The sequence below is a fragment of the Podarcis bocagei genome, assembly GCF_964188305.1.
Source record: "Podarcis bocagei genome assembly, chromosome: Z".
NCBI lineage: Eukaryota > Metazoa > Chordata > Lepidosauria > Squamata > Lacertidae > Podarcis > Podarcis bocagei.
This window is the reverse complement of record NC_138140.1, coordinates 42,455,306-42,475,180: the sequence shown is the minus strand read 5'-3', so window position 1 is coordinate 42,475,180 and position 19,875 is coordinate 42,455,306. Positions and strand designations below refer to the sequence as shown.

The window sequence follows — 19,875 nt, the reverse complement described above, 5'->3', positions numbered from 1 at the left end:
ATTCAGAAGAGACCCGCTGAATTGAATTGGCCTAAGTCAATCATGTTTTAAGGCTTTGAGTGAGTCCACTCTGATGAGGACTAATGCTGGATGCAACCAAATGTTTCCTTGAGATTAAGGCTAAGGCTGCAAACCCAGGATATGGCATGCTTGTTTTATTAGGAGCTTGGTAAAATAATGTTTGAAAGGTGTACTTGATGTCAGGCTGTGTGGGAAGAGGGGATTCCAGCCTGGTTAATGTATATATGCATAATTAATAATTTATTGAATTTATATACCTGCACAGCCCTATACTGTACCTGGAGTCTCAGGGCGGTTCACAGAATAAGAAGCATTCATGGGAGGCCCTTTTGATTTTGGTGGCAATTCAGTTTGAAACTCTAGCCTGCATCAGTTTGGTAATGCAAATCGGCATTTCAAAATAACTTGAAATACCAAGTGACAAAAATACTAGCATAAGTATAATAATTTGGTTGAAGCAACAGTTCTGATCAAATGTTGAACCTGTGTGGGACGACCATAAAGGTATGACCATAAAACAAGGAGGCAAGGGTGTGATTCTATTATTTTTAATATAAAACCCCTTTCAAAAGCACTTAATTATACATACTGTACAGTGAATTAAAGATATGAATATATAATGAATGTACACACACACATATACTGTATGTATAGGTGTGTTTGAGAGGTGCTTAGGTTGCAATCTGAACAATGCCTACTCAGAAGTAAGTCCTGCTTGAATTCAGTGGGGCTGCACTCCCTAGGTAAGTGGGGTTAGACCTGCAGCTTTCATCTCCAGCCACAAAAAAAACAAAAGGGCACGCTAAACTGTGGTTGATTGGTCTCCATAGCAACAGCAGCGCCAAAGTCCGGAAGGCAAAAAAAGAAAGGGGGAAAAAAGCAAGCTGCCTCATGGCCTTCTGGGAGTTGTAGTTCTACATTTTATTTTGCTTTCCGGTTGCTGCTGTGTTCTCTCGGAAAAGGGCCCCGCGGAAAAAAGCAGTCCTCCGCGACGCTAGGGGGCGGTAAAACCGCGAGGGTTTCCTTTGCGGCTGGCGCGGGGGATAAAGGAAGAGCCACGAGAGGCCTCGTGCTTGCGTGGGCTCGAGGGTGGGAACAGGGCTTGTGTGGAAGCTGCTGCTGCTGCTGCTGTCAGTCGCTGGCCTTCCAGGTCCTCGGTTCTTAGTGCTCTCCCGGGAACCCCCGCCAAGATGTTCAAAAAGTGAGTAAGGGGCGGGCAGGAAACGTGGGCAGGATTTTGACACCCGAAGGCCTCACAGCCTGGGCTTTCTGGCTGTTCACAGTGGGATCCTGGGCATGCTAGTTCAGAATCGAGCCCCTCCCTCACCGTTCTCCCCAAAGAAAATATGCCTAGGATTTCATGTCTTTTTTATTTTTTATTTTTACTGCTGGTGACCTTAAATAAGGCATACTCAGGAGTACGACCTGCCAGAATCAAATGGACTCAAGTTGCTTAAAATCACCCACCCTGCATTCGCACCCTCGGGTGTGACTTAATGTTTCATGTACTGTGTTTTTTTATTGCCCGGAGTGGTATCTGTGTGCATCGGGAAGTCCCATCTGAAAATCTCGTTCCCTTTGGCAGATTTGATGAAAAGGAGAATGTGTCCAACTGCATCCAACTAAAAACGTCTGTTATTAAAGGCATTAAGAACCAGCTGATAGACCAGTTTCCTGGGATCGAACCATGGCTAAACCAAATTATGCCAAAGAAAGACCCTGTGAAGATAGTACGTTGGTCAGTATCTCCTTTCACACTGTTTTCCAAGTAATATTGGTCTATTCATGTTTGCCGGTAATAATATCCAGTAATCCTGGAATATTACTCTGTCATGGTTTTTATTTAGATGAGTGGATGTAAATATTGAAAGAGTTAAACCATTTGGTTTTGAGGAATACATGAAATAATGTAGGCATGCACAGTTTGAAAATTCACTTCCTTATTGCTCAGAACTGTGAAATTTCTCATAAACTTTGTCTCTTCCAGTCATGAACATATAGAAATCCTCACAGTAAATGGAGAATTGTTGTTCTTCAGGCAAAGGGAAGGACCATTTTATCCCACACTCAGATTACTTCATAAATGTAAGTGTGTTGGAGAAGACATGTTGGGTTGCAGTTGAAAGTGTGCAGCAGTGGGGTTGTCATAACTATTAAAGCATGCAAGTTTTTTCTGCACTCTGATATGTGTAAATATGTGTAAAAAGGTGGCTTCATAACTACAAGTGAGAAGTGAAAAGCCTACTGGCTCACAGCTTTGTATCTGTATTAAGTTGTACATTCTCCAGTGTTTTCAGGTGCTGTATTGTGCATTATGGGTATTTTCATATACCCATTCCATTCCATATTTATACTTCCCTTTTGCTTACTTCCAACTTATACTTTGCTGTTTATGAGGCTTGCCTTTTTGGTTCAGTTATCTTCCTCCAGTGCATCCACTAAGTTGAGGGGAATAGAAGGTTAGCTACTACAGTTAGAGAGTGTAAAACAGGGGTCAGCAAACATTTTCAGGAGGGGGTCAGTCCACTGTTCCTCAGACCTTTGGGGGGGGGAGTGTGAACAAATCCCTATGCCCCACAAATAACCAGAGATGCATTTTAAATAAAAGCACACATTCTACTCATGTAAAAACACCAGGTAAGCCCCACAAATAACCCAGAGAGGCATTTTAAATAAAAGGACACATTCTGCTCATGTAAAAACATGCTGATTCCCAGACTGTCCGTGGTCTGGATTTAGAAGGCGATTGGGTCGGATCCAGCCCCCGGGCCTTAGTTTGCCTACCCATGGTGTAAAGGAACATGGAGGTGGATAAAAAAGAATTACTACCTGTTCAATATGTGTGCAATTGCCACAACCCGGAAATGGCCAGAAAAGAGGGGGCGGGGCGGAGAGGGCTTATGCTCACTCCACTGACATTTGTGGGGGTCAGGAATGTAACCCCCGTGCAAAATGGTCGTTGCCTGCTTTAATTGCTGGTTTTGAACAGTGAGGGTCTGCAGTGGTTACTATTATATTATTTATTACATTTCCATATTAGCCTTCATCTGAGGGTCACCAGGCGGTTTACAATATAGAAACACAAAAATACATAACTTAGTAACAAACAAATATAATACCCCCCAGTTTAAAAGGCCATAGGTTGTTTAATTAGCCAAAGGCCTGGCTGAAGAGGAATGTTGTTGCTTGGAGCCTAAAGCTATGTAACAAAGGCACCAGGCAATCCTCCCTGGGAAGAGCATTCCACAAGCGGGGAGCCATCACAAAAAAGGCCCATTCTCAGGTTACCACCCTCCGGACCTCTTGTGGAGGAGGCACACAAAGGAGGTTCTCAGAAGATGATATCAGGGTCTGGGTTGGTTCATATGGAAAGAGGCAGTCCTTGAGGCATTGTGGTCCTGAGATGTTGCTTTATAGGTCAAAATCAGCACTTTGAATTGGACACGGAAACTAACTGGTAGCCAGCAGGGTTGTGAATGAATTGTTCCTTTTCTGCTGAAGGCTTTTTATGACTGCTTTTTTCAGTTTCTTGGCTTCTTTTTCTCAGTGTCATAGTTTATTTCGCAATTTGCTTACAGAATTAACATGAACGATCATGCAAGCTGCTTTGAAAATACCTAATTGAAATAAATGTTTGAATAAATCGATTTAAATTTCATCAATATGTATTAAGATTATAAATACCTAAAACCTACCAAGTGTAAGATCACTTTTTAGAGAATGCATGGAAGTGGTGGATTATTTTGCTGGTGACACCATTTTTCTTCCAATACAACTTCATGTATCTTTAAAGTACACGTTTGTATAATCTAAATGACGACTGTATATTAAATGTTCAGATAACAGTCAGTGTTGTATCTGTTCTAATTTTCCCCTGCCCCTTCTCAGATCCATTCATTCTACCACATCAACAAGTTGATAAAGGAGCCATTAAATTTGTACTTAGTGGAGCAAATATCATGTGCCCTGGTCTGACGTCTCCAGGAGCTAAACTTTATCCATCTGCTGCTGATACAATCGTGGTATCCTTGGATAGCTGCCCTGTGTTGCTCAATATTTCTTTTTCACTGTAGCATCTGACAGGGCAAGCTGTACTGAACATAAAGGGTTAGGGTTTTTTTTGAAGTTGCATTAAATGTTTAGGTTTTAGTTTAGTGTGGTGATCTTTCCACATAAATATTGACACAACTTGGGGGGACAGCAAACCATTGGATGATTGTAGAGGGTCCAGGGACTGAATTGGATGATCTCCTTCCTCTACCTTTCCCTTGCATGCTTTGTCTTCTTAGTTAGCTGGCTACTTAGTTTGATGTGAGCTGCTTTGTGAGACAATATTTATGTCTGAAAAGTGTGATTAAAAATAAAACAAATAAATTGGGTGGACATAATTGGTTGCTTGGATGCGAAAGGGTTGAGGTTTTAAGGATTGAGAGTCTTGTATTTTTCAGTGCCTCTAGCTATACTATAAACCTAAATGTTCCATAGTTACAGGGAAAGGTTAGTTGCTTCAGCACGCTATTCTTGTGACCATTTTGAAATAGTGTTTCCCTTGTTAGTCTTTCTGCTGCTGTTCTTGTTGTCTTTTTCCATACTACATATCAGATGTTTTCCTTAGCTGATGATTATAGGCAATAATGGCCGAAGGAAAGCAACATGCCCTGTGTGTTGGAGTCATGAAGATGTCGGCAGAGGATATGTGAGTTAATTTTCTAAGAAAAATAATGTACCTCTTTACTGTCATTGCCTGTTTTAGAGTGGGGTAGCTCAGGCCAACATGAAGGGCTTGAAAACGTCAGACTTATTTTGACTCAGACCCACAAACTCATCCAGCTGCCACAGTAACATGGACATGTAGCAGTAGGTAATACAATTAATATACTTTCTGCCAAGATACCCAAGATGGCTTATAGTTCTCAAATACTAAAGCAAATGGTCCAAAATGTAGAATAAAATTCTCTCAGGCTGTTGGTGATCCCTTGAGGAGCTGATGCTGAAGCATCTACCTTCAAATAGGTCTTTCACTGTTTTTCACATCTCTGTGAATAATTAATATTGTCTGATGATCATTCATGATGGTGTTGGCCCAGCCTTGTAAATAAGCCCACAAAAGTTGCTAAGCTGTGAAGTTACATTTTGCACTAATTTGGTACAGCTGGCACTAAGAGTCCACTCCCATGTCTGCATTTGGGTGCAGAGGAGGAGATGTCTCTCCTTGGGCAGCCTGCTTGGTTTCTCTTCTGGGTGCAGAAGAGCATTGGAATGCTTTCTCTTTCTCTCTCTCTCTTTCTGCCAGCCCACTTAGTAAAGGTAAAGGGACCCCTGACCATTAGGCCCAGTCGTGGCTGACTCGGGTTGCGGTGCTCATCTCGCTTTATTGGCCGAGGGAGCCGGCATACAGCTTCCAGGTCATGTGGCCAGCATGACTAAGCCGCTTCTGGCGAAACCAGAGCAGTGCACGTAAACGCTGTTTACCTTCCCACTGGAGCGGTACCTGTTTATCTACTTGCACTTGACGTGCTTTTGAACTGCTAGGTTGGCAGGAGCAGGGACTGAGCAACGGGAGCTCACCATGTTGTGGGGATTCGAACCGCCGACCTTCTGATCGACAAGCCCTAGGCTCTGTGGTTTAACCCACAGCGCCAGCCCACTTGCTTGCATGCAATTCCATGTCAATGTCACATATGACTACCAGGTGAATGCTTAAATACAAACTTGCATTGGCCTTTTCCATTACAGAATGACAAGGCTCTTCCCATCACCTCCAGTGTTTCACTTTAAATTTGTTCTTCTATTTCCAAAAGTATTGGAAAGAAGCATGCATTAGTGACATATTTCAGACAAGTCTCATCTGATAGAATGTTGGATTTTAATAAAGAAAAATTACTAACAGGATTATGATGATGATAATGATAATGCTGTCACTTTATCTTGCCTGAGGCAACACAAAGCAACTTAAAACCAAACCAAACATAACCAAAACTGAGACATACAGGCAACCCTCTGTTTACGCATGTTCTATATGTGTGTGACTGTTTTACACATATCATGCCAAACCTGGAAGTGACCCAGAAACATCATAAAGCTGTCACTGAAACATCACTAAAAGGGCAGGGCAGAACAGGGAATTTGCTGGCTTTTTCAATGGGTTTGTTATACGTGATTTCACTGACGTGCGTGGTGCCACACAATGTAACCCCCATGCAAATGGGACCTGCCTGTATTCAATTATTGCATGGATTTCCAAGTCTAGCAGAATTATAGGTTTCATTGGAATCTTTTATTATATATTGCTGCATCTCCAAAACAAAGCAGTAGTTCTTTATGGGTGTAATTCAACTGCATATCAGTAATAGGAGTATTGTAAATTAATTTTCTGATCTAGGTTGAAAGCTCTTCTCCCCAAAGGAAGACTTCAGGTTTTTCTCCATTTACATAATTGTTCGGAAAACCCATAAATTACTCACTTTTAATTGGTTGTAACTGTACTTCTTCTCCTCTTTTTTTTCTTTAAGTGGCAACTAAATAGTGAAATGAAGCTCTTAGACGAAATGTAGATTTGCAATCTGTTTCCTAAAAGATGTATATATTCACAACTAAGATCCAGACATGGAATGTGGGCTTAACTATGAGTTTTGAGATTTCCCACAAAAATGAAATGTCCTCAGCTATAAATTTCCTCAGCCAGGATCTTGAAGTATATGCCTTAATAACATTCTATTGCACTTTTACTGCTAGCATTCTCTGAGCCCTTGAACAAATATGATGATGGATAGATCTTTTGTGGCTGGCTAGAGAGTTCGGGGAATCTTTTATTATTACATGAGATTGTGCCATTTATATCCCTTCCAATGAACTCAAGGTGATGTTCATAGTTCTCTTCCCCACCCCTCCATTTCCCCCCCTCTCAGCAACCTTATGATGTGTGTTGGGCTGAGAGATGGCAGTGTCACCTGGTGAACTTTATGGCTGGTGGGGCTTTGAACCTGGGCCTCCCAGGACCTAACATTGGCAGTAACCAGCACACCATGCTGGTTTTGCACAGATCAGTAACTGGAGTTCCTTGCCCAGGTGATTTGCAAAACGAATTGCCTTCCGGACCAGCAGTAGATGTTCATCCAAATCTTCTTCCAATTGCATCTGTTAATAAGTGGTGGCAGTATTCCATATTATTTAATAAGAGGGGCTGTAGCTTAGTGGTTAAGCTTCGTATGCAGAAGGGCCCAGGATCTGGTTGAAAGGATCTGAAATAGTGCTGGAAGAAAGTATTTGCCTAAGAGCCATGTCAGTCACTGTGCTTTATCTAACTAAGTTATAGTATACCTATTGGCCTTAGGTTAGTCATGTCCACAAATTTTGAAGGGTCTACTCCAAGTATGATGTAGTTCGGTATAACAGAGTGTTGACAAGATGGGGCAAGATTGACTAAGTCAGGGGTCTGCAACCCGCGGCTCCGGAGCCGCATGTGGCTCTTTTACACCTTTGCCGCGGCTCCGGGGCGGATACTAGTGAGGGGAGGAGGCGCATTGTGCGCCCTGACACTCCCCACTGTGGCGGGCACTGTACTGGCTGTGACGTCGCATGGGGGCGGTGCGTGCGTTAGTCACACACCGTCCCGACGTCACCTTCCCGCCCGCCCCATTGTAAGGGGCATGTAAGCTGCTCACTGCATTGAAAGGGGGCATGTACGCTGGTCACTGTTTTGAAGGGGAGTGAAGAACACACACACACAAAAAGGTAACTTGTTAATTTAACGTTTATTTCTATGAGGAGGAGTAATTCTGAGGGGTCAAACAAAGAAATGATAAAAAAGTGACAAAAAAGTTATTTTTATAATGACGAGTTTTGCGGCTCCCGGTTTTTTTTCCTTTGGAAACGGGTCCAAGTGGCTCTTTTTGTCTTAAAGGTTGAAGACCCCTGGACTAAGTAATCTGTTTTAGTATAGGACAGTTTTAAATTACTGTATTTACTCAAATGTAATGCACACTTTTTTTTGCCAAATCACACCACGAAAATTAGGGTGTGCATTAGATTCGATGGCGCATTAGATTTACATACAGTATGTAATCTGATGTATGATGGTGATCAAATTAACTCCCCTGTTTCCCTCTCATCAACTATCCTTCCCTATAAACTATTATGAATGTTTGAACAAGAAAAAAATATAATAAAAAGAGCAAGATTTCTGCTGAGACAGGATTAATATGCTGGAAGGAGGGAGGACGACTCACAGTTCTTATGCTTTAAAAGTGTAAAAGACACTCAAGGTGTGCATGTGTTTATAAAAAGTTCTCAATGTAGCCATTTCCCCCCAAAATAAAATGCTCATAGTTTTGAGAGTTGTTATTAAGGATCAATGGAAAAAGTATTTGTCTTAATTTAACAAGTTGGTGTGAAGGCTAGTCCTGTTGGTTTACATTCTAAATACCTATCCTGGAGATCTGGAAATCAATGTTTGCTGTTCTCTTCCCCTCCTTTCCTCTGCAGTGAGAAGGTCAACAAAGGAATTGGCATAGAGAATATCCACTATTTAAATGATGGTCTCTGGCATATGAAGACATATAAGTGAAGCAGCAGGAAGAATCCATTGCCTTTCATCTTGGCCTGTTTTTCATTCTTTTAAAATGTGTGATTAAATGTAAACTTTGTGGTGATGCTAAATAAATCAAGTGAATGCTGAAATATCATCAGCTGAGATGGTTGTCTTTACACCTGTCCTTTGGCGTTTTAACTCTCATGAACTGTGGTACCTACATCCATGAAATTGTCAAACCAAGTTTTTATGTGCTTCAGTAATAGTGTAATAAATGACTACTGCAAATAACCAGAGCATGTACAAAATGAGTTGGTAATGTGCAGCCCACAATGCCTGAATATAACCCTGATGCTTAAAAGCTTTCCCTGCTGGCCCATATTTTGTTGAGGCAAGTTCAAGGTTCTTCTATGAATTTACAAAGCCTGGTTACCTGAAGTACTGGCTGATTCCTTATATCCCTGCCCTGTCATTCAGATATTTGAGGGGGCCTCTGTTAGTGGCTTATCCACCAGGATCCATACATTCAGCGGTGTGATTCTGATTTTGCCCAACTCCCTCCTCCCTGACATTAGACAGGTTCCCTCCCTGTTGAATTTCAGCCGCTTGCCAGAATCATTTCTATTTTAGCAGGCATTTTAAGTAATTTGTACACCTGCTTATTGAATTTGAACTTGCCTTATTAGTTCTTTTAAAAACACAAATCTGTATTTTTATTTATTATTGCGATCATTTAGGGTGAAAGCAGTTTATAAACAATGAAAATAAAATTTTAAAAAAGCTGCGAACCACAACAAAACATACACCCACAACTCCAGAGTGACTTCTATGAGGCAGCAGTTACTCCAGAGGCCTAATTTATTTGGAAACTGAAAAGCTTCAGAAACAATGATAGTAATTGCAAGTTGCATCCAGTGCTCCATGATCAGAACTCTGTGCATGCAATGGACCTTGTCTCGCCTTTCCCTATGTGCCCCAAAAATCTGCTCCAGAGGGTTCCCCAGCCCTGCAGGGGAGAGGAAAGGAGGGGGAAATTCTGATCCGCAAGCAGAAGTCTCTTGCACTAGTGGAACTGGAGCTCTGGATACCCTAAGCCTGTTGCTTAAAAGGAAAAAGAACAGTCTACTAGGCATGCAGTAGTGCTTGGGAACATGAAACTGCAGTGGATAAACTTTTAAAGCCCATGAGCTTCATTCCTTTTATCAGCAACCTGTGAGGCCAGAAGTAAAAGTGGGTAGAGCAATAGATGGCTATTCAGTAGGTTACAAGGCAGAGATGTTGACCCTGCCCACCTCCATCCAGACAAGTAAGTTGTTACAGTTCCAAGGATGCATCCCACTCACGGAAGAATACTCAAAGGATGGATCAAGTGAGTTGTGGCCTGGGAAGAGTCCTTAGACTAGAGGACCAAATTTGACTCCTACACTTGAGGTTTCCCCTAGGTTGCGTTCATTACCCACTGCCCCCTCAGTGCATCTATCTGCATTGCCACATATACTCTGAAGGGGGTCTAGCAGTAAGAACCGGCATATCGATGGGGACTAGTAGCCTCAGGGTGCCTAATGGAGTATGTACTTAACCACATTTTTACATGAATGACAAGAACAGAAAAGTTTTATTTAAAAACAAACAATAAGGTTGACCTCATCTCCCATCCCACCAAGTCAAAAGGAAACAACTGAAGGCTGTTTTAAAGGCATTTGTATTTTTCCATCCCCTTTGGGCCTGAAAAGCTGCCACTATGAAAGGATGGAAGACACACAAACCCCAAAACTGCAAAAAATAGATTTAATTTACGGTAGACTGAGGATGATTTTTCATTTTAAATATTTATATACCCACTAGAGATTTTTGTTGACAAGGAAACCTTGAACAATTTTTCAGAAGGCAACAACTCAAATTTCTAGAAGAGAGTGTTGTTGTTTTTAAGCCCCTACCCCTTTTCCCCATTTGTAAAGATTATAAAACCAGTTTGTGCAAAACATGTAGTTACATCATTACCTTCAAATACAAAATTTGGGTCAGCTTATGTACATGCTGTTTGCTGAAGGATACTATACATTAAGACTACACCTTTTACACCCTTCACATACAATCTCCTGAGGAACAAGTCTTAATCGTTATCAGAGCCTGGGGGAGGCAAGAAAACCAAGGCATCGTTAAAGCTATGCCCATATGCTCTGAGTCTGTAAACTCCATACATCATAACGTGCATGTGATTAGGAGCTAATCCGCTGAAGGTGATAGCCATATCTGAACAACAGCCTTCCACCACCTCATCTGGGTGAATTGACATGGCCTCTTTAATGAGAGAACCAACTGACTTGGTGTTGAAGATGTCCTTCTTTTCAGAGTCTTCTGCATTCTCAGCGTGTACCCCAGTGTACTTCAAGCAGACAGCTAGCTGCTTATCCTCAGAGAGCTTCCAAATCATGCCCCCTTGTTCAGGACACTTGTCCGGATCCTCAAAAACTTTGTAAAGCCGCCTTAGTGACTCTATGCTTAAGACGATTCCCCCATCCCCATTCACATACTGCAAGTCTCCAGATGTCTCCGTTCTGCCCGTGTAGAATGGCTGGGACGAGTCTTGTTTCAGCAAAAAATATTTTAGGTTTTCAATAACGGCGAATGTGGTAGGGTGGGCCAGGAAGAACCAGTTGAAGTCATCTTTGTAGTTTTCATATGCAAATTTGTATGCTTTTCTCATCATTGACCACATGTCATCTGTGTTTAGCACGATAGAGTCAAAGACTTTGACCTTCTCGGAACTGTAGAATTCTGCCTTGTCACAGTGTTTGCTCCATGTATCTTTAACAGCTGCCCAGTGCCCAAGATCCTTTGGCTTGACAAGGATGATGCAATACACACGGATGCTCTGGCTCAATTCCAGGCGCTCGTCCTCAGAGAGGTTTAAAACGTCCTCCTTTTTGGGAGCCTGGAGATGGCGGTGCTCGTGAGACGTAGTGCTGTGGCCCATCTTAATGTGTCCTAGAAGAGTGACCAAGACGCAGAAAATCCCTCCAAGCATCATGCCCTTCACAAATGAGCCGCTTTCGGAAATCATGTTTCCTAGGAGAGATCTGGGTGGGTGGGCAGGTGGGGAAGAAACACATGCATTTTGGAAAACACATATACAAACAGATACCCCATCTGAATTTGTAACCAACTACGGCTGCAATCCTCAACACACTAAGGAGTAAATTGCATTGAGTATGGCAGGACTTTCTCCCAAGGAACCATAGCTCAATGAGCACAGCACATGCTTTCCATGTGTGCACAATGGCTTGAGTTAAAGTTCCAGTGGCTTGTATCCAATGCAGCATTAAGTGCAAGGATTTAACACTTGCAACAGGACTCCGCCCCCTCTTTCTCCCTTGCATCCTCCCCAAATCTACAGTGGTACCCCGCAAGACGAATGCCTCGCAAGACGGAAAACCCGCAAGACGAAAGGGTTTTCTGTTTTGGAGGCGCTTCGCAAGACGAATTTCCCTATGGGCTTGCATCGCAAGACGAAAGCCCATAGGGAAATGCTGGCGGTCGGGAGCAAAGACTTTCGCCCACAGCCGGCCTTCAGAAGAGGACCTCTTCTGAAGGCCGGCGGGGGGCAAAAGTCTTTGCTCCCCCCGCCTGCCTTCCCCCCCCCGCCTGCCCCAGGCGATCTTAAAATGCTGGCGGGCGGGAGCAAAGCGTTCGCTGCCGACCCCCAGCATTTTAAAACGCTGTTCCGAAGGGGGGGGCGGGAACAGCTGCCCCATCCGCCCCACTTCGGAACGCTGTTCCGAAGGGGGGAGGGGGGGCAGGAACAGCTGCCCCATCCGCCCCACTTCGGAACGATGTTCCGAAGGGGGGAGGGGGGGCGGGAACAGCTGCCCCATCCGCCCCACTTCGGAACGATGTTCCGAAGGGGGGAGGGGGGGCGGGAACAGCTGCCCCAGCCGCCCCACTTCGGAACGATGTTCCGAAGTGGGGAGGTGGGGCGGGAACAGCTGCCCCAGCCGCCCCACTTCGGAACGATGTTCCGAAGGGGGGAGGGGGGGCGGGAACTGCTGCCCCAGCCGCCCCCCTTCGGAACGATGTTCCGAAGGGGGGAGGTGGGGCGGGAACAGCTGCCCCAGCCGCCCCACTTCGGAACGATGTTCCGAAGGGGGGAGGTGGGGCGGGAACTGCTGCCCCAGCCGCCCCACTTCGGAACGATGTTCCGAAGGGGGGAGGTGGGGCGGGAACAGCTGCCCCATCCGCCCCACTTCGGAACGATGTTCCGAAGTGGGGAGGTGGGGCGGGAACTGCTGCCCCAGCCGCCCCACTTCGGAACGATGTTCCGAAGGGGGGAGGTGGGGCGGGAACAGCTGCCCCAGCCGCCCCCCTTCGGAACGATGTTCCGAAGGGGGGAGGGGGGCGGGAACAGCTGCCCCATCCGCCCCACTTCGGAACGATGTTCCGAAGTGGGGAGGTGGGGCGGGAACAGCTGCCCCAGCCGCCCCACTTCGGAACGATGTTCCGAAGGGGGGAGGTGGGGCGGGAACAGCTGCCCCATCCGCCCCACCTCGGAACGATGTTCCGAAGGGGGGAGGTGGGGCGGGAACAGCTGCCCCAGCCGCCCCACTTCGGAACGATGTTCCGAAGTGGGGAGGTGGGGCGGGAACAGCTGCCCCATCCGCCCCACTTCGGAACGATGTTCCGAAGGGGGGAGGGGGGGCGGGAACAGCTGCCCCATCCGCGAGGGGGGGCGGGAACTGCTGCCCCAGCCGCCCCCCTTCGGAACGATGTTCCGAAGGGGGGAGGTGGGGCGGGAACAGCTGCCCCATCCGCCCCACTTCGGAACGATGTTCCGAAGTGGGGAGGTGGGGCGGGAACTGCTGCCCCAGCCGCCCCACTTCGGAACGATGTTCCGAAGGGGGGAGGTGGGGCGGGAACAGCTGCCCCAGCCGCCCCACTTCGGAACCCTGTTCCGAAGTGGGGAGGTGGGGCGGGAACAGCTGCCCCAGCCGCCCCACTTCGGAACGATGTTCCGAAGGGGGGAGGGGGGCGGGAACAGCTGCCCCAGCTGCCGGGCTTCGTAGCGCTGCTGCGAAGCCGGGCGGGGGGGTGGGAACACCTTCTGAAGGCGGGCAGGGGGCGAAAGTCTTTGCTCCCCCCTGCCTGCCTTCCCAGGGGCTTTTAAATCGCCCCGGACAGCGGAGAAGTCCTCCGCTGTCCGGGGCGATTTTAAAATGCCGCCCGCCAAATCCCCGGACCTGGCCTGAAGGTGGTTTCCCTAGGAACGCATTAATTGATTTTCAATGCATTCCTATGGGAAACCGTGCATCGCAAGACGAAAAACCCGCAAGACGAAGAGAATTGCGGAACGAATTAATTTCGTCTTGCGAGGCACCACTGTATTCTGGAGTGTTAGGAAAACCCACCCAGAGCATGGTGGGGATTGGTGTGTGTTGAAGTATCATTGTGCAAGTGTAAATGATGGGATGGTTACTTAGTGTTAAACTGAATACTAGCCAGCATCTCCAGTTAGGTAGCAGGTGGGACAGTGGCCTCCTGAGATGATGAACAGCTGTTGCCAGTCAGAGGAGACAACACTAGGTGAAACAGACAAAGTGTCTACATCAGGGATTGTCAACCTGGTCCCTACCACCCACTAGTGGGCATTTCAGGATTCTAGGTGGGCGGTGGGGATTCTACGGCACAAGCTGAATCCTCCTTCCATTGAGCACTGGTGGGCGGTAAGGAAATTTTACCATAAAGAAAGATGCATTAGTGGGCAGTAGGTATTAAAAAGGTTGACTACCCCTGGTCTACCAGAAAAAGACATGAGGGAATCTAATAGAATCTTGTAAATGTTCTAGCTTCAGTGTCATATCTTAGAAGGGAGCTGTTGCTTTCAAGTGCTTAAATGAAGAGGAGGTTTAGCATGATATTTTTTCCCATGAGTGATAAGGAACAAACACTCATAACATAGCATAAAGTAGGATGATATTTCCTGTGCAGGAGTCTAGTGGTTATATGCAACTAAAGTCATACTCAGGGTAGAGCCACAAAAATCAATGGACTAAAATAAGACAAGTTGATTGATTTCAACTGGCATACTCTGAGAATGACATAGCTACATAAAATCCTAGTATCTCTGTGAAAGGGAGGATGAGGAAAGAGAGAGCCTTTCATGCTGGCTTGTTGACAAAGACATTCTGGCTAAACTGTGATAAAAGATAACCTCTTAATTGGAAAAAGTGGTCATTATACCAGCAACAGTCTAACAGCTACTTGCAGCACAATCCTATGTTTAATTGGAATTAAGTTCCAAACCGTTCAGTGGGGCTTACTATAGGAACCAGCTGCACTATTGCAACTGTAGTAGCTTTTCTGTCATATCCTTGAACTGTTCTTTAATTATATTTAAATACCCTTCTTCACCTTGGGGAGATTAGGTCACCATATATATGTGCTGCACATAGGGTGCAGCAGATAACTGGCCTTGCCTCCTGAGCCACTATATTGGATCTGCCTCCACACGCCTCCAGGGGTAGGGTGCGGTTCTGGTTAGTGGTCTCCAAAGTTCTAGTAAAATGCAAGGTAGATCCTGCAGACCTGTCACCTGCAAGCATGGAACTGAACATACCAAACATTCTCCTGCAGCTATGCAGCAGGGGAAATATTGATTATGGTAGGCAGTGTGTCATTCTGGGAATGCCTGCTTTCCATTACTAGTCTTCTCAGTGAGCAACCCTGATAAGCTTCTAAGCAGCCACCACTCTAACAAATTCCACAAACTCTACCAATGCTGGTGGTGGTGGTGGTGGGGGAAAGAGGACTTGTATCAAGTGGGCAGAGGCATACCTAGGCTCCCTTGTGCACTTGGCAAGCAGCTGTATCGCCGACCACCCAGCACCCTAGGGAAGGAGGTGTATCAGTGCCTTTGAGCCAGGCGACACCATTGACCAGAAACTCAAAAAGGTTGCTTTTCGTCATCTTCCACTCTCTGCCAATGACTTCCTCTGTGGCCATCAGGGTTGGATCTGCTCTGCTCCCCCTCCTGTGTCTCCTCCATCTGTCCATCTACCTGCCTGCCACTCTCAGCTTTCCTTTCTGCCTCCTTCCTTCCTTTTTCTTCCTCCTGCAACTCTTGCCTGCTCTTCCTGTCTTTCTTCCTCCCCAAGCTCTGCTGGGCACTCCACTCACACTTCTAATAGCTGGCCGACTGGGGAGGGCCCCCCACTGTGGTGGCCCACACCAGCAACCAAATTCCTCCATGGAGGTGCCCAGAGCAGCCTGCATGCCTTGCCTGGCTCTCCAGAGCAGTGGAGGAGTGCACAGATGGGTGGGCAGCCTTCTAGCCACTCAGAACCAGAGTTGAAAGGCATGATTTTGGCTCCCACTTGGTAGAGCCTAACCTGGCCAACCACTAGAAGTACCTGCAAGTGGGAAGTATGGAGTGTTATTCAATGTCAATCATACTCAGACCACACCCACTGAAATCAGTGGCGTTAACTGAACTCAAAACCATTGTTTCAGTAGGTCCACCTTGATTATGAAGTAGCTGAATATCACTCAGTAAACTTATTTCCACAAACCTGAAGGATCTTTGTTCTGATGTCACACAGTGATCTGGTCAGTAGGTCGGTTTTCCAAAAGGAAAAAAAAAAATCAATAGCACTAGAAAAAGAAAATAAGTGTGGCATGTTAATTTTATGCGCTGTATAAAAATCTGAAAGCTCCCACCACAAAACAGCCAGGCAGCCCAAAGTATATATTCTGTTTTCATTTGGGATTTATACATCAATGTTTTAAGACAATGATCATTCTCTGGCATACATATCTCTCACCTACTGTTTAGGAGTTTACAGGAGAGAAACGTAGTGACAGAAAACTGTTAGCAAACGAAGGACACAACCCTATACTGCAGTCACCCTGCCAGAGGGGCTTTAGGAAGTGGCAGAATTTGGCAGATCTGGAGCAACAGTGCTGGTATGACATATTCACTGATAAAACTTAATTGACACGCCAGCAGAAAATTCCACCAGCAGAGCTAGCAGAGTAGAGAAAAGCAAAGCAGGAACAAAGGTATAGTTCCAACATGCCCAATCTAGAAACAGTTGAACATGGAACAGAGGTCAACATTCTTTTCTTTGGCCAACATATATGGGCAGAACTATATAATGTTCTGAACAGCATTACTAACTTGCAAGACAAAGGCGTTCTTGCGTCCAGCTCTACAATTCTATGATCTATGAGACAAGATACTCCAGCTCCAAATAAATCAACTTAATTTCTAGGTTTATCCAGTCATGAAAGTCTTTTAGATAATTTTCACCTTAGCATAGTACATTCTGAGGGACAAAAAAATGCAGAGCATAGCTGCTGTGAAGCTAATATACCAATAGCAGATGCCCACACTTTTTGTTTTAATATTACCTAGTTATCCTTTAACTATGCTGTTGCAGCAGCAAAAAGCCACTGTACAATAATGTTCTTTATTTCTGGACACAGTAAGATAGAAATTTGCACTAGGGGATGACTGTTCCTCTAGACTGAAGATAAATTAGATATTGTGCATATGGCAGGAAAGGACCTAAGGAAGAATTATATAGATTATTCAGTCTTCAGCTGAAATCAGCACAACACTGTTGGGTGTCAAACTGGTGGAGTGGGAGAAGAGAAGCTACTTTTTTCCTTCTCTATATTTAGTTAAAGGTAAAGGACCCCTGACAGTTAAGTCCAGTTGCGAACAACTCTGGGGTTGTGGCGCTCATCTTGCTTTACTGGCCGAGGAAGCCGATGTTTGTCCACAGACAGTTTTTTCCGGGTCATGTGGCCAGCATGACTAAGCCACTTCTGGCAAAACCAGAGCAGCGCACGGAAATGCCGTTTACCTTCCCACCGGAGCGGTACCTATTTATCTACTTGCACTTGGACGTGCTTTCAAACTGCTAGGTTGGCAGGAGCTGGCACCGAGCAATGGGAGCTCTCCCTGTCATGGGGATTCAAACTGCTGACCTTCTGATTGGCAAGCCCTAGGTTCAGTGGTTTAGACCACAGCACCATCCGCGTTCCTTTCGTATTTAGTGATATGTAACTAATAATTCCTTTTTTTAGTCCACCCTTGTATTTAAAATCTAAATACACTGCAGTTAGGAGGATAGAACCTGTGGTCTTCTAGATGTTGCTGAACTACAACTCCCATCATCCTTGATCACTGGCCATGCTAGCTGAAGCTGATGGGAATTGGAGTTCAACAAGACCCAAAGGTCCACAGTGCCTATCACTGCATTAGAAAGCTACTGTAGTCTAGTGGGTGAGAGTGTGAGTAGGAAGTCCCTAGCTGGTTCAAATCTTGGTTGGTTGAACAGCTGTGGGTTCACAAGGTGATCTTAGGCAAGCACCTATTCTCTTGGCTCCCCTCATTGCCACCCTGTAATATGGGGACACCTATACTAACCTCTCTTGCCCAGTTGTTGTAAGGATGACTGAAGCCCTTGTAAAACATGACACATGGTATGCAGCAGCAAGATAAATACTGGTAGGCTTGATGCCTTAGAACAGCCTTCCTCAGCCTGGTGCCATCCAGAGGTTTTGAACTACAACTTCATTTATCCTTGCCCATAGTCCATGGCGCCTGGGACTGATGAGGCTGGAGTCCAGCAATATCTGGACTACATCAGTTTGGGGGAAGGCTGCTTTTGGCATTCATTTCACAGGCCACTCTTTTGTTGTCAGTGTCCTAAGGCAGCCTTAAAAGTTTCAAAAGCAGATGTGTGCGAATATACTCCTTTTTTTTGGGTAAAATCAAGGCCATAAAGATAGAGATGATCCACCCCCTTCCCTGCTCCCTCTCTCCTACTTAGGCAATTTGCATCATCCAGCCCTGTGCTGGGATCTGGTCTTCGTGCAGCATCTGTGCCTCAATAATAAGCCTGAATGTGTGTGGTATAGTCCTAGAAAGGCTGTGACTCAGTGGGAGAGCATCTGCTTTGAAAGCATAAGGTCCCAGGTTCAATCCTCAATAGCATCTCTAGGTAGGGCTGGGAGACTTCTTGTCTTGAACTCTGGACAGCCGCTGCCTGCCAGTGTAGAGAATATTTACCTAGATGGACCAACTTTGTATAAGACATTTCCCTTTGTTCAGCTCATTAAACGGATGCACACATGCACAAAGCTTTCAAGGAGGCCAGTGAAATGAGGGTTGAGGGTGAGAAAAAGACAATGTGGTACAGCAGACAGAGCATCAAAACGAGGAATGGTGGTGGGTGGTGGTGGCCAGGGTGGGGTGGGGGGAGAGAGGCAAAATACTTGTGTTTAGACTTTATTTGTGGTGGTGCCCTGCCTTTATAAGGAAGTTCAACTTGAATAATCACCACAATCTTTTTGCCACCTGCTCACATGATTATTGTTTGCTTAGACATTTCAAACTGACTGTTGCCTGCTTTGCAGTGCTATAATAATTTGTAGCCTCTCGCTTTTTCTACAGGGATGTGACATTGCATTCTTATTACTGTATTATTACTATTCTCCAGCCTGCCAATTATTGTATAAAGCTCTCTGCAATTTGTCAGGATGAAGAGCAGTTTAGGGTTTTGGTTTTGTTTTAAATAACGCCCTCCCCCCAAGCCATCACCCACTCAGCCATGAAACCCATGGTCTCTCTCAGCTTAAACCTACCTCAAAGGGTGGTTATGAACATAAAATGGAGGTTTGGGGGAGAAAGAGGAAAGAAACGGCTGTATTGCCCCAAGCTCCTTGCAGGAAAGCAGGGACAGAAAGAATATGAATATCTACCCATTCAGCCACGAGGCCTACTAGGCCTGCCAACCATATCCCTCAACCTAACCTGACCTAGCCCACCTCGCAGGGCTGTTGTGGAGATAAAACAGAGAGAGAAAGGAGGGAGAAGGATGGGATGCGAATGCCATGATAATTAACAAATGCTTAAAAGTGTCCCTGCATCAGGGAAGGGGAGGCCCCCCCCCCCGACCTCGTAAGACTCACCTAGGTAGGTTGGCAATAGCAGCAGTTGGGCCAAGAGAAGCCACCACCACCGACCTCCACTTTCCCCCCTCCCGCTCTAGGAAGAAAAACCGGATCCGCTTCCGCTTTCTCTCTATGGTGGAACCCGCAGCTCCGCCTTGGCCACGCCCCCCACGCGGACGCGTTTCTGGAGGGAGGGCTTGGGAGGAGACAGCGTGACGCAACTAGGCTCTTAGAGGTAGAAAGAAAAGAGCTCTCTGTGCACGCTTATCATTTCCGGTACTCACTCGAGCGCTTTTTAAAATATTAAAATAATAATCTAATAATATTATTATTTAATAATAATATGAAATGAGTCTTATTTCAGCTTG

The 19,875-nt window shown here is 45.5% G+C and overlaps 2 protein-coding genes across 3 annotated transcripts; one reads left to right on the top strand and one right to left on the bottom strand.

Annotated features, from left to right (window-relative positions):
• The first annotated feature begins 1,043 nt into the window (after positions 1-1,043).
• Positions 1,044-8,705, top strand: MCTS1 (MCTS1 re-initiation and release factor). Its single transcript, XM_081179091.1, has 6 exons — positions 1,044-1,222; positions 1,607-1,759; positions 2,009-2,106; positions 3,910-4,043; positions 4,650-4,717; positions 8,506-8,705. The coding sequence occupies exons 1-6, from the start codon at positions 1,212-1,214 to the stop codon at positions 8,585-8,587; spliced, it is 546 nt and encodes a 181-aa protein (XP_081035217.1). The 5' UTR covers positions 1,044-1,211; the 3' UTR covers positions 8,588-8,705.
• Positions 8,706-10,147: 1,442 nt separating this feature from the next.
• Positions 10,148-19,659, bottom strand: C1GALT1C1 (C1GALT1 specific chaperone 1). 2 transcript variants are annotated; one of them, XM_081179061.1, is made up of 3 exons: positions 19,526-19,659; positions 16,114-16,195; positions 10,148-11,631 (listed from the first exon to the last, which is right to left on the bottom strand). In XM_081179061.1, exon 3 carries the CDS (start codon positions 11,613-11,615, stop codon positions 10,665-10,667), a length of 951 nt encoding a protein of 316 aa, XP_081035187.1. In that variant the 5' UTR covers positions 11,616-11,631; positions 16,114-16,195; positions 19,526-19,659; the 3' UTR covers positions 10,148-10,664. The 2 variants fall into 2 exon arrangements, with proteins under 2 accessions (XP_081035187.1, XP_081035188.1); XM_081179062.1 differs by lacking the exon at positions 16,114-16,195 and having other exon boundaries at positions 19,526-19,644.
• Between the last annotated feature and the right edge of the window lie 216 nt (positions 19,660-19,875).

Excerpts from the sequence above, each read along its gene's own strand:
- MCTS1 (XM_081179091.1), top strand. Across the intron at positions 4,044-4,649 it reads CTGCTGCTGATACAATCGTG|GCAATAATGGCCGAAGGAAA; the intron begins GTATCCTTGGAT and ends TGATGATTATAG. Across the intron at positions 4,718-8,505 it reads AAGATGTCGGCAGAGGATAT|TGAGAAGGTCAACAAAGGAA; the intron begins GTGAGTTAATTT and ends TTTCCTCTGCAG.
- C1GALT1C1 (XM_081179061.1), bottom strand. The coding sequence starts at position 11,615 with ATGATTTCCGAAAGCGGCTCATTTGTGAAGGGCATGATGCTTGGAGGG.